Consider the following 17,634-nt stretch of genomic DNA (forward strand, 5'->3'; position numbering starts at 1 on the left):
AGACTAGTATCCCTCGGGATCAAACAGAATATAGAAATCCTCAAGATATGTTAGTGGGTTGAATCCAGCAATATATAAAAAAGATAATACGTTATGGCAACGATGTGTTTATATTTGATATGCAAGACTGTTTCAACATTTGAAGTTCAATCCATGTTATTTGCCATAGCAACAAAAAAACCCTACATGATTCAGAAAAAAAGAGCATTTGACAGACTTGAGCTGCAGAAACAACGATTTATCTTCAAACAAACCTGAACAATGCCAACAGAATGATAAGGAGAGCACATTGTAGACATGAAGGCAAGGCCCACGGTTGTTCCAGAAAGTTCTGTTGCTCTGAAAGAAAGAAAATAATTGATATAACAACTTATGATTCTAAATGATATTTTCTATAGACAACTCATCCAGGACTCTAAATGGTTAACAGAGAAACTCACATTGTAAATAATAACTCTTAAATATTTCCTTCAGTTTTTGAATTTGCACTAGGCATTTTTTTTAATGTGCAATGGTTGTCATATCAACTAAATATAAGCAGCCGGATATAATCACTGGATATAATCATTTTTAATATTTTATATCTCTCATTCATTATTTTATATTTTTTGTTGTGGAATTCATCTCTTGACAGGAAGTAAATAAACAGGAATGTTTTTGTCCATATATATATATATGTGTAATTTGAATATTAATATTTTCACATATGCTTTGTTTTAATTTATGTTTTTCTCTCATATATTTTTATATCATTTACTTTTGTTCACTTTTAGCACTGTTTTAAGCTATAGTGGGATTTGGAATTTGGGCGCATTCTGAATGTATTTGCGTTACGAAGCATTTATGTTATTGAAATATTTGTTAAAAGGAATTTGAGCCACTTACATTTATTTGCATAGACTATTGGTTTGGTTTTAGTAATGTTAATTTCTTTTTTTTGTCTTCTTCACTTTTTGTTTCTTTCCATTTGCAATGATTCCATGTGCTGCCTTTGTTATTATTCTGTGATCTGATCAAGATCCTGACCCTGGGTTGCCTCTAGTAATTTTCAAAGAATGCATTACTTAAAAAATGCCCTTAGTAGATGCATTTACATAAAAAATTGAACTTATATTTTCCCACTTATCATAATCAAGAATGGAGAGTACTGATTTTGCCATGCAAAATAAGGAAAATTAGAGAACTTCGTCCCACTTTATACTTCCTTTGGACAATTTTCAGATATCTATTATTTTGAAATGATATTTTACATTATACCTGATATTTTAAAGATTTGCAGTATTTATATCCTCTTTAAAAATTATGTTATAAAATTACTTATACTTCACTGGGTTTTGTATGGAAACCAATTTGACAATAAATTTCATATTAAAAAAATTACTTATACTTAAGTCTGCATTTGTGTGGGTTCAATTCTCACTACCAGCTCATTTATAATAAATAAATCTTCCCCCGTTATGGAGTTAGCTATTTACTCTTTTTAGTGGATAGATTATAGCTGTACCACAAAGTTCTTACCTTGTTATGCCTAGGTATAGACACAACCTTTTGTTAATTTATTAGGTAATTTTTTTTTTCTTTTTTAAAAAAAATTTTTTTAATGTTTATTCATTTTTGAAAGACAGAGAGAGACAGAGCACAAGCAGGGGTGGGGCAGAGAGAGGGGGAGGACACAGAATCTGAAGCAGGCTCCAGGCTCTGAGCTGTCAGCACAGAGACCAATGAGGGGGTTGAACCCACGAACCGTGAGATCATGACCTGAGCCGAAGTCAGACGCTTAACGGACTGAGCCACCCAGGCGCCCCATTAGGTAAATTTTTGAATGAAAGTGCAATTATTTCTTTCCACCATATCTTTTTAGTACTTTTATCTTATTTATTCCAGTCTAGTCAGGAAATCTACTCTTCCCGTTGGCTTGTCATTTTTTATCTATGCATTTGTCATCTTGTCTGTGATTTTTATCTCTCTACCCTATTGGTTCAAAGTATGGGAATTTACTATAATTTGAGCATGGCCCTGGAGGCAGTCTGGTAAGAGTTGAATTACCTTACTACTTATGAGTCCTTGAAAAAAAATGCTAACTTTTTCCAAACAAAATGAGCTCACCCTGCGGTGAACCCTTGAAAATTTAAGGAACTCACCTTTCAAAATTAAGGAACTATGGCAGCTATTCTTCAGATATAACCCCCAATGAGCTAGGCTTGCAGTATTCCTATCCTGTGTAGTACCTTCCCGTGAATATGGGTAGATCTACGACTTGCTCTTGGCCAACAGAATATACCAGAAGTGACGCTGTAATTTCTGAGGTTTGCTCATGAAAAGACTTGAGGCTTTCTCTTGGTCCTCTTACAATGCTTCTTCTGGGTGAAAACTAATCACCTTATAAGATGCCCAGACCCCTGAGGCTGCCATGCTGGAGGCAGTCCAAGTTAGCCACTTGAAAGTTATATAGACAGAGATGACCAACCAGCCCCTGTGCTCCAGCCCTACCAGGCAAGGAACCAGACACGCAAGTCAAGAAGACTTATTTTAAGTCAGGGTTGATGTGTCGTTGTGTAGTAAATAACCAATTCAGAATATTAATTAATTCTGACAGGACCTAGTCCTCTTATGTGCTATGGCACCTACTGTTTTCTTAGGAAGTAACTCGAATAATTTTCAATTATTCATTGCTGTTTCCTTCTATCTGATTCCAGCTGCAAACTATTCCAGGCATCTTCATATGCCTCAAAAGAAATTTCTTTTGAGGCATATGCGCAGCGGTTTTGTGTTCATTTATAGTCACTAGATTTATTTCTCCTCCTTCCCCCTGTTTTTGTCACTTCAGCCGGATGGTAGAGAGGTGTGGGATTAGAATATGATACGCAGTTTTCTTTATATCTTAGAAGTTTGTCCTCACTAATACTTAAAGCTAGTCAGGACTTTTAAAACACTGAATTGAAACTTCTCTTGCCATTATCTAAACCTGTCTTTCCTTTCTGTATACCCAATCAAAACAGACTTCTGATGAATCATTTTTAAATTGTTAGCTTTTCTTTAAAAAAGAAAAAAAGAAACACTTATAACAGAAGTTAGGGCATATTCAACATAAGATTCGATCTAATACTTTTTAAACTTTTATCCCCTTTGGGTAAGCCACTTCCTCTTACCCTCTACCCCAAGAAACCACCTGCTTTGCCCAGGCTTTGGAAACTTTCTACGCTAAATACCATTTAACACACAAAAGGGAAAAACTCTACATACGTGATTAACTGAGCGATATCATGACGTTTTCTTCTTGGGAGGACACTTCCCCTCCATTTAGAAAAGTTTTCCAAGGTGAAGCTTGCATTTGGGGTTATCTTTATTTTATCCTTGTCATTCCAGATTTCCATACCGACTAAGGCCACATGAGTATTTAGCTTTTTATAAAGCTGTCCAAAGAGAATACATGTCAAAGGAATGACATAGGTGGTAATGTTATCTTTCAATATTTTCAATGTACTTTAGATTTTCAAACCTATTTCTCCCAGCACGGTAAAAACTTTCTTTCCAAACATACTTGTGAAATAGAAGTTACCACCTCTTTTCACGGATGCTAGCACCCCCATGCTCAGGCAAGGCAGACACCCTTAGGTATTTCAGGTCTGGAGACTGCTGTTTTTCAGAGCAAAAGTCCTATCAAAATAAACTTCTCTTGCTTGCCACCTTAAGGCAGATTATAATTTTCAGTTAGTAGTTCACTACTATGACTTCAATGTAAGTGTAATGACTCAAATGCTTTGCATTGTTCCCTGAGTCAGAACATTCCAGAATTAGCAAGGTTGACTCAGTGCTGGTTTGGACATTGGAAAAAGAGCGTGCTATATGAAAAAGTTCTGTACCCGTGAGTCACAATGAAGTGGTCCTCTGATTCTTAAACCTGGAATGAGCCAAATAACCAATGATGCATACAGGGTAACTTTTAGAAATAATCAATTAACCTTATAAGACAATATGCTTACTCTCAAAAGTTTAAGTTGCTACTATAGTTGATGTAACTGCACAGTGTTGGTAAGAGTACAAACTTCCAGTTATAAGATGAACACGCTCTGGAGATCTAACGTACAGCTTGGTACTTATAGTTAATAATACCATATTATATACCTTAACATTGGTGACAGTAATTCGTAAATGTTCTCACCGCAGAAAAGCAATGGTAATTATATGACGCTAACCTATGGTGGAAATCATTTTGCAGTGTTATGAGTATATCAAACCAACATACTGAACAGCTAAACCCACACAATGTGCTATGCCAATTATATCTCAATAAAGCTGGGGGAGGAAAAAAAACCCCATGGTGACAAGCTTCCTCGTGGGTCAACTTTGTGCTGAGAAACCTGAAGAAATGTTTTTAAGTCGTTTGGAAAATAATAAAAGCATTGAGGAATGCAGTAACCATCAAAAGAAAAGTCAAAATCTGGGGTGCCTGGGTGGCTCAGTTGGTGAAACTTCCGACTTCGGCTCAGGTCATGATCTCGAGGTTCATGGGTTCGAGCCCCGTGTCAGGCTTTGCTGACAGCTCAGAGCCTGGAGCCCGCTTCGGATTCTGTGTCTCCCTGTCTCTCCGTCCCTCCCTCCTTGCGCTCTGCCTTCCTCTCAAAAAGGAATAAACATTAACAAAAATTTTTTTTTTAAGTATTGAAACCTCACTTTGAGCAGATGCCCTTGCTTCCAAACTCAGAGTAAAGAGACAATCAGAAGAGAACTTTGACTGGCTCCCACCACTGTCTACCTACTGAGCTAAACCTCTTCCAGCAACCCGTGCTCACCTTCTTTACTCTACAGAGCAATGCTCGTGAGAGCCGAAGGCCAGCTTCTCTACTCATGCGCTAGACCTCCAATCTCTCCCCAGATCAAGGAGATGATTCCACAATTCTTCCAACCTCCTTGCATTGTCTCTGCTTAGCCTTCCACGACCCGTTCCCATCAGCATAAAAAGAATGACCCATCACAGTGGGGAGGATCTCTTTACGACCCTTCCCCCTGTCACTTACGCACCATTTCTCTGCTTCTATTTCTAGCGAAATTTTTGAAGAGAAATTTCTGTATCTGCTGTCTCTAATTCCACTTCCTATTCTCGTTGGGCTCACTCTAATCGTGCCCGTACTCTAACGCTCCACAGAATTGTGCTTCATCCAGGCGACTGGTAACTTCTACGCTATTAAATCCGATGGCCACTCCTCAGTCCTCAGAAGCATCTAACGTCATGGATCATTTCTTCCTTTGATGGGTTTTTGTCTCAAGCGGCTTCCAGAACAACACTGTCCCCTGGTTTTCCTTGAAGCTCTTTGTCTCCTCTTTCCTGGTCTCTATCGGTTTCTCCTGTACTCTGACCTCTCCTCAAAGAAGCACTTCAAGGACCTGTTCTTAGGTCTCTTTTCTACTTATCTACACCATTCCTTTGGTTATCTTACACCAAGGTTGGCAAGCTCATTCCTTAAAGGTCCGGATAGAGACTGCTGCAGGCTTTGAAGTTGCGTGGTCTCTGTTGTAACTCTTCCTCACCACTGGCACTGTAGCAGGAAAGCACCCATAGATAATGCATAAACAAATGGTGTGGCCATGTTTCAATAAACTCGTTTTATAAAAAGGCAGCATGCCAGATACGGCCCACAGGCTACAGTTCGCTGACCCACGTCTTATGCCATTCTGAGCATTGAGGGGCACCTGGGTGGCTCAGTCATTTAAGTGTCCGGCTCTTGATTTTGGCTCAGGTCATATCCTCACGGTTCATGAGTTCAAGCCCTGCATCAGGCTCTTCACTGACCGTACGGAGCCTGCTTGGGATTCTCTCTCTCTCCCTCTTCCTCTGCCCCTCCCCTGCTCATGCGAGACCTCTCTCTCTCTCTCTCTCTCTCTCTCTCAAAATAAATAAATAAACTTGAAAAAAAAAGACTTTTGGATTTATCTCTCCACCCAGACTTCAAAACTTCAAACAATCTTGTATTTCTAGCATTTTTACCTGGATATCTTTTTTTCTTTTTTCACCCACGAATCTTCCCTTTAATCCTTAATGATCCATCGGCACATACATACAATGATATAATGTGGCACCTCGTAGGGTCTAGACACGTGGGGGTCATTGTCAATATGGACATGTCTACCCCTGATCTCAAGGAAATTTCCTAGCAATTTCTCTGATTTTTGAAATGTAGGGTCTCCAATATTTTCATTTTTAAATATAAAAATGTAACATGAAACATGAACGTATTTTTTTTTAATTTTTTTTTCAAAGTTTTATTTTTGGGACAGAGAGAGACAGAGCATGAACGGGGGAGGGGAAGAGAGAGAGGGAGACACAGAATCGGAAACAGGCTCCAGGCTCTGAGCCATCAGCCCAGAGCCCGATGCGGGGCTCGAACTCCTGGACCGCGAGATCGTGACCTGGCTGAAGTCGGACGCTTAACCGACTGCGCCACCCAGGCGCCCCACATGAATGTATTTTTAAAAAGTACTTAGTCATAGAGCAGTTAATAAAAAGTAGCAACCCACTGCCCATTGTCACCTCTGCTAAGAAACAATATTTTTGTCAATCCAATTGACCTATGACATTATATTTATTTTAGGTATACAACATAATGATGTCCCCCTGGAAATCTTTATACAAAAAGATATCTCAAAATGAATGTGTACAAAATGGAAATGCTAATCGTTCCTCTGAGTCACTATTGCCAATACGTTACCCATTCTTCAAGTTGCTCAGGTCAAGATCCTCGATGTCACCTCATCTTTCCCTTTTCTCACACGTCTCATCTCTCATCTACCTCATATACTCTGTTGACTGTATTCAGAGACCAGCTAGCCTCAATAGATCCACCATCACTGCTTTTTCTCAAACCACCATCATCTCTTGCCTTGAATTAGGGAACAATCCCCTATCGGGTCTTGTTTCTGCCAATTGCTTTCCTTCAGTTTATTTTCAATGCGGTGGCCAAGGTGATTTTTTAAGGACACACATCAGAACACGTTACACCTCAGCCCAGTCCCCCAATGTCTCCTCACCCATGCAGCATAACAAAGTCCTTACATAGGTCTACAAGGACCTGCAGTTTCCAGCCACCGCTGCCTGTCATGTGTCATCTGCTCCCACCCTTTCCATGGCTTACCGCATACAGCCACAATGGCCCTCCCGCTGTTCCTCAAATAGGACAATCTGGGTTCTGTCCTCAGAACCTCACTCTGCCTTGCACACCCTCCCTTAGGGTCAGATGCTTCTCTCCTTTCCTTTCCATACTCAAATGTCACCTTGGACATCTTGGACTTAGGCTTCCCTATTTAACACAGCACCCAAGAGGAACCTGCCTCTCTCTCTCTCTCTCTCTCTCTCTCTCTCTCTCTCTCTCTCTCTCTTTTTATCCTGCTTTACTTTTTTATAGCATTTATAACCACCATCCTACCTAGTCTTTATTTGGTATTTTTATGCTTGTCTTGGACAAGAATGTAAACTCCCTTGAAGGGAGGGATATTTGTCAGTTTTGTTCCCCACTTTATTTGTGTCATCAAAAAGTTCCTGTCACAAAGGAGATGCTCAGTGGGGCGCCGGGGTGGTTCAGTCGGTTGAGCGGCCGACTTCGGCTCAGGTCATGATCTTGCGGTTCGTGAGTTCGAGCCCCGCGTCGGGCTCTGTGCTGACAGCTCAGAGCCTGAAGCCTGCTTCGGATTCTGTGTCTCTCTGTCTCTCGGCCCCTCCCCTGCTCATGCTCTGTGTCTCTCTGTCTCTCAATAATAGATAAATGTTTAAAAAAAAATTTACAAAGGAGATGCTCAGTAAATATGGCCAATTCTTGGGGTTCTTTGGGAGAAGTCTTTGTGGTGAGAAGACGAGACCCAGATGATGTTGGTCATTGAATCCACTTTCATTTTTTCCTCTATCCTTAGAGAACTTGCAGGCTTCCACAAAGTGACTCACCCATCTAAGGAGGCAGACTAACTAGATGTTTAACTAACAAGATGCTAACAATTAAGATTTAAACAGAAGGGATACAGAAATCATTTTTTAAAGATTTTGTGGATTAGATGATAAAATCATGCTTACAGACCAAGATCAACATCTTTCCAATCGAAATGGACTCGGAAATCCAACCAATCTAAGTTCAAATCTTATGTCTACCATTTCCTAACTTTGTGATTTTAGGCAAGCTCTTTTGCTTCCCAGGATTTAATTCTTTAGCTATACTATTAAGGCTTAGAAATATCTCAGAGTTGTGTTGAAGATTAAATGAAATAACTCTGTGCCAGTGTTCAGCTGATTTTGTTTGTTTTTCCATGTTCTTCCATAGATTTGGATTTCTGCTGGGATTTGCTGGTCAGTGATGTCTCCCCAGGCTTTAGAAAAACAAAAACAATTCAAACAAAATCATCTCTTATACGTTCTTCAACCTGAGAACAGTGTGGCAAGTAGGTGAGAAATATCTCTATCATGTAATATTAATATTCAATTAAGTAGCAAAAGTTCAAGAGCCAATCAAGCATTGTTAGTCAGGAGTGGTGACTTTCTTTCCCTGCTTCAAGAGCATTCGTAGAAAAACCCAATGGCACCGCCTCACAAATTGTTGAAATTGCACTTAATAAAATATACCGTACCATATTGACATAATTGGCCATTTCAAACACCCTCTTTCTTATTTCCTCTGGATCTTGATTGTGCTTTTTAAACTACAAACAAACAAACAAACAAGAAACGAGACAAGATATGGGCATTGGTAGAAATGAATATCATTAGAAGGTGAAAAAAGGCAACTTCAGGTTATTTTGCTTATCAGTGGTTATAACGAACAAACAGTTATGAAAGTTAACAGTTAAAAGATGCAAAATGCTTCCTTACTGCTTTAGCTAAATTAAAGCACTTTTGGAGTAGAGATGATGTTTTACGCCTTCAGTAGGAGCTCAGTATAAGTCTCTATGGAATTATCCCAAATGTATTTCCACTTAAATACCATGGTTTCATAAGCTGTGCAGATTCAGTGCAAGGAATATGCTATTCGTTAAAAATATATATATGAATGGTAAATGGTAAATGAATTTAGTAGAATTAGAGGCCAAGCTTTATGACTTAAACAAATTAACTTAGATTATCATAGCATAAAACTTCTCCTTGTGGGAGCATACATGTGAACCTTAGGTTTCCAATATATGAAAATGAATTCTTGCAAAAGAATATGAACAATGAATATTACCCCCAAAAGTGCCTTCTTTCAGAAGATTCCATTCATGAGTCCTATGCATTTACCACTTTCTGATGAGCATATATTCTAACTTGCCAATGATTTAACCGCTTAATGAAAGACAAAATAACAAAGGAACTTAATTGGAAGCTAAGTTTGGAGACAAAAATAAAGGAAAAAGTGCAAAAAATTCACTTTATACATATCATATCAGGTGTACATTCCTGAAAAGGAGAAGTCATTAACACTCTAATTAAATCTCAAATTTCCTAGGGTCAGAACAATTCAAAAAAAGGAATAGCTCATATTCATGATTTTTGAAAACTGATCCATATATTTAATATTTCACACACTAAATTGATAGAGGAGATTTGAAAAGACATAGGTATCTGGTATAATTACCTCACCATTATCCAGGACCAAATAAAACTCTATGTATTTCTTACGTTCCCGACCCTTCCGGTCTTTTGATTTCTATAATAAATATAAAAAGGAAAATTACTGAGACAACATCATTCTCCGCAAAAGTCATTCTTTTCTTTGAAATGTGTAATTTTCTAAGAGATGGGTTGATATCTGGCAATAAAGACAACATTATCATTTGAACTCTAACCAACCAGAATTAACTATGATGAGAGGCTCAGAATACCAGAACTAGCAGGGATATCGGTGATATTCTAGCCTGACCCCTTCATTTTGTCAGAATTTAAATGATTGCACAACTAACTAATAATTGCACTGGAACTAAAACCAAAGTCTTTGGATTTTTTTGAACCATGGACTCTTCCCGCTCTCCTGCCCTGAAATAGAGAAACTCTGACTTCCGCAACCTCCCAGTGTTTTCTTCTTGTTGTTTTTGTTTTTAAGTAGCCTTTCATTCCTCTCCCAGTGACTACCTCCTTCCTTAGCAATGGTGCAATGTCCAGAGCTACCATGGCACCTAGTCTGCTCTTTTATTTTTATTTTTTAAATGTTTATTTTTGAGAGAGAGAGAGAGAGAGAGAGAGAGGAGGGGCAGGGCGGGGGGGGGAACGGGGGGACAAAACCTGAAGCAGGCTCCAGGCTCTGAGCTGTCAGCACAGAGCCTGACGCAGGGCGGGGCTTGAACTCCTGAATCAGGAGATCATGACCTGAGCAGAAATTGGACGCTCAACCAACTGAGCCACCCAGGTGCCCCTCTGCTTGCTTCTCCTTAGGCAGGACTAGATCTCTTTCCCACATTCCAAGCTTCCCTATTTTCTGTTCCCTTTTCTCCACTAAACCACGACAGCAAAAGACACATTTCATAGTGGATTGTGCCACTGACAAGCAGCAGATACATTATTCGTACTAACTGATAAACTATCAAAGTTTATCATGTTGCATTTCAGGAAGTGCTTGTCTTTTAACAGGTAAATAAACTTCCATGAGCAAGACTTCTAGGCGTCATCTGGTGAGCTATGCACTTCCCTCCCACCCTCCACAGAAGCAGCACATTCATTTAGCACCTAACCCCACCACCAGTGCTGGGGGCACCAGGCATAAGGCAGTGAACCAGTCTACTGGTTAAGGAGCTCCCAGTAGACAAACAGGCATAGGGCTATCGGGTGGTGATCTTAGCGCTACTCGAAGGAGTAAATGGAGTGATGTGATATTGAGTGACAAGGGAGTTATTTCAGAATATATGGTTAGTTCTGAAGACTTGGTCGTGCAGCAGACATTATTAATGAAAATGAGAAACCAGGAAAGGGAAGACACATTGGAAGATAATTCCAGCTGAGGAAAAAAAAAAAAGTGAACAAGACTCTAAAGCGAATTGATATTGGCATGTTGACAGCACAGAGAAAACAGGTTGTGTTTGTCAGAACATAATGGGGGAGGTCATCGGTGGGTGGGGAGCAGAAGGTAGGTGAGGTTACGGAGGGAAGCGGGGCCCTAACCATTTGGGGTTTGTAACTCCTGTAACCCTCTCCTCTGTTTGACCACTAAGTATTAGAGGCTGTCATTAAAGCTCAACCCTTTGCTTTATCCAGGCAATCTTCGTAGGGAATCACAATGTTATACTATATTCTACTGCCATGAGCTTGAAATTTATGTGGCATGGGTAGCTTTTTATGTGTTCTGCCTTATTTAAATAGGAACCCTGCACTAATTACTATCAAACGTATATCTCCAGTCTTGGCCTCTTCTCTAAAGGCCAGACTCTTCTAATTAACTCCTTACTTCATGCATCCATTCGAATGTCCGATACCACAAACTTAACGTGGTCAAAATTACAACCACCGATTCCCAAACTGCAAACAAAATCTACTTCTCCCTCCTTCTCCCACCTCAGTTAACAGTACTCCCATTCGTCATTTGCTCAGGCCAAAACCTGGAAATAATCCTTGAGTCTTCGTCTCTAGGAGTGGTTCCTCTGGGTTCCTAGATACCATATCACGGGTAGAATTTAAACCCACAGCAAAGTGAACTCAAATCAAACCCAGCGGATTGAGATTTTCTTTTATTCAGACCACCTCTGCCCCGTGCTTAATGGATTCTGAAAACAGAAGAAATGATTAGATACAGTGTCTCCGGAAGGAAAGGAGAGTAATTATGGCAATGACTTTTTAGATCCACCTGTGGCTTCAAACAAGCCGTATTCACTTTTCTTCTGTGACCGGAAGATGAATTCATGTATGTAAGAGTATTCTAAATTCCTCTGGACACATCCTGTGTTTATTTTTGCTCACTGCTACATCCCCAGCACCCATAGCAGCACTCCAAGAAAGAAATCTGTTGAATGAGTTCATTCATGAAGACGGCAGGATATTTAACGTCAAAGTAATGCTCTAGACCTTTGTCGTGTGTTGTAGCATTGGCGAAGTTGCCTTTTCCTAGAGGGCAAGCATCATATTTACACTTCATTTTAACCTTACGCATCGATAGGTTCTAACCTTATGCATTTTAACCTTGCGCATAATAGTCGATCCGTAAATACTTATTAAATAAATCATCAATGTACAACAAGATGTTAGTGTCTCTAGAGCCTACTATAGGGCTACTAGTTCAACAATGACTATCGAGTTTCCATTAATCGCAACTACTGAGACTGGAAGACGGGGCAACCAGGACGAGATACATGCGAGCGCTGCAAATAAAAAATAAAAGTATACATACCACCAGACTGGTGGCAGGTGGAAACACATTCTGCCGAGATCCGTGTACCCACAATATGTCATCCGTCCCGCAGGTGCTGTTAGCCTTCTTTTCCTCGGGATCATACTTGAAGAGTGCATGTTCCTGTGCATCCTGATTTGTGGGGCTTAAAGGTTCAATGAAGTACCTTTGATCTCCCTGACTGAAGTAGCCCCTGGAAAACATGAGAATCCAGGCTTCTTAAAAAATATTCCTGCTTTTGAAAACACTATAGACCTAGAGATCGCAAAAAGTTACCAAAGCCGTATAATTTCAAGCTCACGGCCATGGAAAATAGGGAAACATTGCAGCTGAAGATATACTTAGAGATGACCTCAACTTATTTTTTCTATGAGGAAATGGGGCCCGTTGGAGAGAAGCGACTATTGTGATGTCACATAGCTCACCTGTTGTGTCAGAGCTGACACTAGAATGGAAATATCCTGATTCTCACCCAGTGTTTTTCCAATTCTCAAGCCTTGTCTGCATTAAAGGTGCCTGCAAATTAAGACTTCGGAGTCCTATAAATAAGGATTAAAAATCTGGGTCTATAACTTTTTAGCTCTGATTCCATGGGAAAAGTACCTAGACTCACACAGCCTGAGTTTTTCCTTTTAAAAAATGAGAATAGTACCTACCTATTAGAATGATTGTAAGGATTGAAGGACATAATATATAAAGCACTTGATCAACAAATATTATCAATTTCTTATCAATTATCCCTGCTGGAGCCCCAAGCGAAGATTCATTTCACCAATATTTAGGGCTTTCCCATTATTCATTAGTCATTGGATTAAGGGCAGACAGTAAGAAAGAAAAGAGTTGTGGTTTCTCCTCTTGTGGAGCTTATAGTCAAACAAGGAAGATGGATGTGGATCAAAGAGTCACATTTAACCCATAAGTACATATATTATATGTAATATTCATAATTACAGATAATTGCTATGAAGAAAAACCCTAAGAATATATAGCAAGAGACTGGATTAAGTGTACATTGAATTAGAAGACAAGACTGGATGTGAAGAGAGAAGTAGATGGTTTGTTGCAATGATCTGCATAAAGGACCATGGTACCTTGGAGTAGGATGTGGCAGTACAACAAGAATGTATTGAATAATCTCAGTGAACATTTAGAACATATAATCAATGGGGCTTGATAATGGATTGAAAGTGGGTAGTTGAGAGGCAAGAAATCATCAAGGAACCTAGGTTTCTGGATTGAGCAAGAAGTTGGTTGATTATACCATTCACTGGCATAGGGACCACTGGAAAAACACCAGATTTGGGAGGAAATCATTAGTTTGATTTGGGGTTCATCAGGACTGAGATTTCATTAAGCTATCCAGATATGGAAGAGATGTGGAGATATGGAAGACAAAATTAGATAATCAAGTCTGGGCATCAGAAGAAATATCTCACTGTAGACAGATGCCTACAGAAAAAAATGATGTCATAGGCTTGGATAGGACAAGCTGAAGAGGGAATTTAAAGTAAAGAGAGAAGGTGGAGAGGAGCTCCTGTTTCCTAAAGATTCGAGCTCAAAAAAAAAAACCTGTATTTTGAAAAAAGCAGACAAACAAACACACTTCTGCAAGTAATTCAAATGTGTAATTTACAAACCACTATCAAGAGACCTGTTTCCAAACTGAGGGTTGATGGGGGGTGGGAGGGAGGGGAGGGTGAGTGATGGGCATTGAGGAGGGCACCTTTTGGGATGAGCACTGGGTGTTGCATGGAAACCAGTTTGACAATAAATTTCATATATTGAAAAAATAAATAAAAATTTAAAAAAAGAGACCTGTTTCCTTCAAATTTCAAAATTCTTGAGCCCTTAGGATTCATACTTAACTACAATATAATTCATTATATTTGAGATTCTTCAGCTTTATTAAAACACACACACTCACCCATCACCGCAGATATACGCAAACCATTCTCGAAGCCTTACCTTAGGCCCCTACACGTGCTCATGCTAGCATCAGAAACTTCTTCATTAATGACATGTCCTTGGTAATAACAGTCATCCTAAACAAGAAAAAAAAAGAGTTTTGTAAAGGAAAGTGTGTGTGTTCTTAGATCCACTCCTAAATCTGAATTTGAAATCTGGCAACAAGATCTATAATATTTTCAAATCCTTTTATGCTGAACAACAGTCAACTTAGAGATACAAAAAAAAAAAAAAATGGTTAAGAAGCTTTTTGTGGTTAAAACCTTTAATATTTAGTTAATTAGCCCAATGCTTAAGGAACATTTGTTAAATGTTGGTGTAAATATAAGTCTTGCAGAAAAAAGGGTAAGAGGGGTGAATTCAGTCTGGAAGAAACAACATGCAGATGAAAATTGAAAACCCAAGTCCCCAAAACATCAATATTCTTTCCCTGGGCTGATTGCTCATTAATTATTTTTTCTGACACCTACAAGCTCTTTCCAATGAATAGGTTTTCCAGATTGTGTTGTTGTTTCTTGATGCAATCAAAAAGTTTCAGCAGATTAACTGGATTAGTATGACATCTCTGCTTCCATTTGGAGAAAAATGCCCAACTGTAGCACTTTTCCATATGGATGTACTTTAATCAAGCACACCTTTCTGCTTTGGACCGATGAGTATTGACCCACATAAATGTCTGTGCCATCACTATGAGGAGAATGAGTGAAAGCCTTCCAAAAGTAAAATGGAGCTCAGAAAAGATGGAAATGATAAAATACCCCTCACACTACTTAACACAGTTGCCTTCTCTAAATAGGAGTTAAGAGTAAAAAAAGTATTTACAAAAAAACAGAATTCTACAGTTCTGTCATTGAGGAAATAGTCTTGAGATCAAGAGATTATACAATCGAGTGAGGTGATTGGCATTGACTAAAATCATGAGATGTAGGGGCGCCTGCGTACCTCAGTTGGTCGAGTGTCAGACTCTTGATTTCGGCTCAGGCCATGATCCCAGGATTGTGGGATCAAGCCCTATGTTGGGCTCTGCACTGAGTATGGAGCCTGCTTGGGATTCCCTTTCTCTCCCTCTGCCCCTACCCCCTGCTTTCTCTCTCTCTCTCTCAAAAGAAAGAAAGAAAGAAAGAAAGAAAGAAAGAAAGAAAGAAAAGAAAAGAAATGGAAAAAAAAAAGACACACGACGTATTCAATTTTTCACTCTTCTAATGAAGATGAGCAACTCCTGCCTACTCTCCTAGAGAGAGCCCCTGAAGTCTGGAAAGGGTTACCATGGGTCTTGACCATGGGTCAAGAAATGCATTTGTTCTTGTCAAACTATACAAATATTGGAGGATCAATTAAGAAATTACTACTGCTGGAAAAGGCACCAATGTCGTAAATGCTTTCACTTTCCCTGTTTGTATGGCAATGACACTGCCTTTGGGTGTGTGAGTCATACCCTGATTGACAATGAATCTAGGATATTCTATTTTACCATGATCTGTGGGCTGGTGGTGACCTCCCCTCCAGTGGAATTATAATGTGTTTCCGTGTAACCTGGTGCAAGGAGACCCCTGAAGAAAAAAAGAAAAACAAATTCATGGTTACTCATGCTAATTGAAAAGTCCAGTGATCAGGGGTGCCTGGGTGGCTCAGTCTGTTGAGTGTCCAAGTTCAGCTCAGGTCATGATCTCGCGGTTCATGGGTTCGAACCCCATGTTGGGCTGTGTGCTGACAGCTCAGAGCATGGAGCCTGCTTTGGATTCTGAGTCTCCCTTTCTCTCTGCCCCTCCCCCGCTCACCTCTCTCTCTCTCTGTCTCTCTCTCTCTCTCTCGCAAAAATAAACATTAAAAAAAATTTTTTTTTAAAAAGTCCAGTTATCAAAATGAAAGCTTTCACTGGATGCGCAGGAATGTTCTAGCTCCTGAGCTCATCCTCCTAACCCCTCAAGACTAATACAAGCATGAAGACTGAGAAGGCCAGAGATATGCCTGACTAGCATGGAACAGTATCTGCTTTTTCATCAGACTTTTATTCTTATTTAGGGGAGATAAATTTCCATTTCCAAATGGAAGTGAGAAGGGTAGAGTTGATAAAAAGGACTAAAAAGGGCAGCGTCCCTCACCAGTTTACGATAACTACATTTTCGCAAGTGCTTTTCAGTTCCCAGCGACTGCTAATAACCGTAGCAGTGAAAGTCTATTGGGAACTGACATGCTTTTGGTAGGTAGGGCCCTTCCAGAGTTTTCACCGAGCTTTTTTGAGTTCTTTCAATGACCCACCAGCACATAAGAGTCTGGATATACCTTTTATTAATTTTTTTTCAACGTTTATTTATTTTTGGGACAGAGAGAGACAGAGCATGAACGGGGGAGGGGCAGAGAGAGAGGGAGACACAGAATCGGAAGCAGGCTCCAGGCTCCGAGCCATCAGCCCAGAGCCGACGCGGGGCTCGAACTCACGGACCGCGAGATAGTGACCTGGCTGAAGTCGGACGCTTAACCGACTGCGCCCCCCCGGGCGCCCCTGGATATACCTTTTAAAGAGGCGGGGTGGGGAGAAAAGGAAGAAACTTGTAGGTGTAAAATGCCACCTGAGTTACACACTTTACATGGATCATTCATTTCATCCTTTCTGAAGTCTTACATGGTAAATATGACTCACATTATTTTCCAGATGAGATTATGATAGGGAAAAATCTGTTACAAAGTGGCCGACAGGACTGATAGGGAAATTCCAGTCCCTGCCCAAAGACTCCCCTTCCCAGTTCCTCTTCCTACCCCTCTTGCCACACTGGCCAAATTACTACTAATGCGGAATGCGGAAGTCACAGGCTATAAATTGTTCCCTCTGGTTACGAACTCAGACCTCTAGAGAGTGACCTTCTCTGAGCCCGCCTGTGTGAAATAAACCTCCTGCCTTCCGAGATCCCTGAGTGCCACTTGGTTCTTCGGCTGGCTGGATCCAAGCCAGGTTCCATAACAATTACACAGTTCCAGTGGCAAAGGATCATATCCAGGTCTGCTTCAAGTCCACACCTGTACTATTTACACCCTGCCACGTGATTTCCAAATTCCAGGCTCTTGTGAAGTTTTGCAAAAGGCAAAGAGTCTATTTGAATGAAAAAAAAAATCTTGCTGTACTATATAGGATAATTAAAGGATTGAAAGAGCTTGAAAGCACAGAATTCGGGGGGGGGGGGAACTACGTTTGAAATAGTCAAGATGTAGGATGATCAAGATCTGGGCAAGAGCAGAGGCCATGAAATTTGCAAGAATGTTGCCTGTGGCCGGCATGAATAAAGAGAATGAGGGAACAGGAGGACAATGTAATTGCATGAGAAAGTGGGCAGGTTAGTGTGTAACT

The 17,634-nt window shown here is 40.0% G+C and overlaps 1 protein-coding gene and 1 long non-coding RNA gene across 6 annotated transcripts in view; one reads left to right on the forward strand and one right to left on the reverse strand.

Moving 5' to 3' along the window:
- Nucleotides 1-17,634, reverse strand: part of ADAM28 (ADAM metallopeptidase domain 28) — a 74,414-nt gene that overhangs the window by 42,975 nt on the left and 13,805 nt on the right. For all 4 annotated transcript variants that reach the window (XM_045055378.1, XM_006930633.5, XR_006596459.1 and 1 more), the window contains exons 4-10: nucleotides 15,763-15,841; nucleotides 14,292-14,368; nucleotides 12,327-12,519; nucleotides 9,591-9,662; nucleotides 8,608-8,679; nucleotides 3,244-3,413; nucleotides 255-339 (exon numbers count right to left, since the gene is read on the reverse strand). In XM_045055378.1, coding sequence (XP_044911313.1) covers nucleotides 255-339; nucleotides 3,244-3,413; nucleotides 8,608-8,679; nucleotides 9,591-9,662; nucleotides 12,327-12,519; nucleotides 14,292-14,368; nucleotides 15,763-15,841 — 748 coding nt within the window. The remainder of the gene's footprint in view (nucleotides 1-254; nucleotides 340-3,243; nucleotides 3,414-8,607; nucleotides 8,680-9,590; nucleotides 9,663-12,326; nucleotides 12,520-14,291; nucleotides 14,369-15,762; nucleotides 15,842-17,634) is intronic.
- Nucleotides 1-17,634, forward strand: part of LOC111560109 — a 59,433-nt gene that overhangs the window by 11,515 nt on the left and 30,284 nt on the right. For both annotated transcript variants that reach the window (XR_002741667.2, XR_006596461.1), the window contains exon 2: nucleotides 8,304-8,425. This is a non-coding gene — a long non-coding RNA (uncharacterized LOC111560109). The remainder of the gene's footprint in view (nucleotides 1-8,303; nucleotides 8,426-17,634) is intronic.

This window comes from Felis catus, chromosome B1 (genome assembly GCF_018350175.1).
Source record: "Felis catus isolate Fca126 chromosome B1, F.catus_Fca126_mat1.0, whole genome shotgun sequence".
NCBI lineage: Eukaryota > Metazoa > Chordata > Mammalia > Carnivora > Felidae > Felis > Felis catus.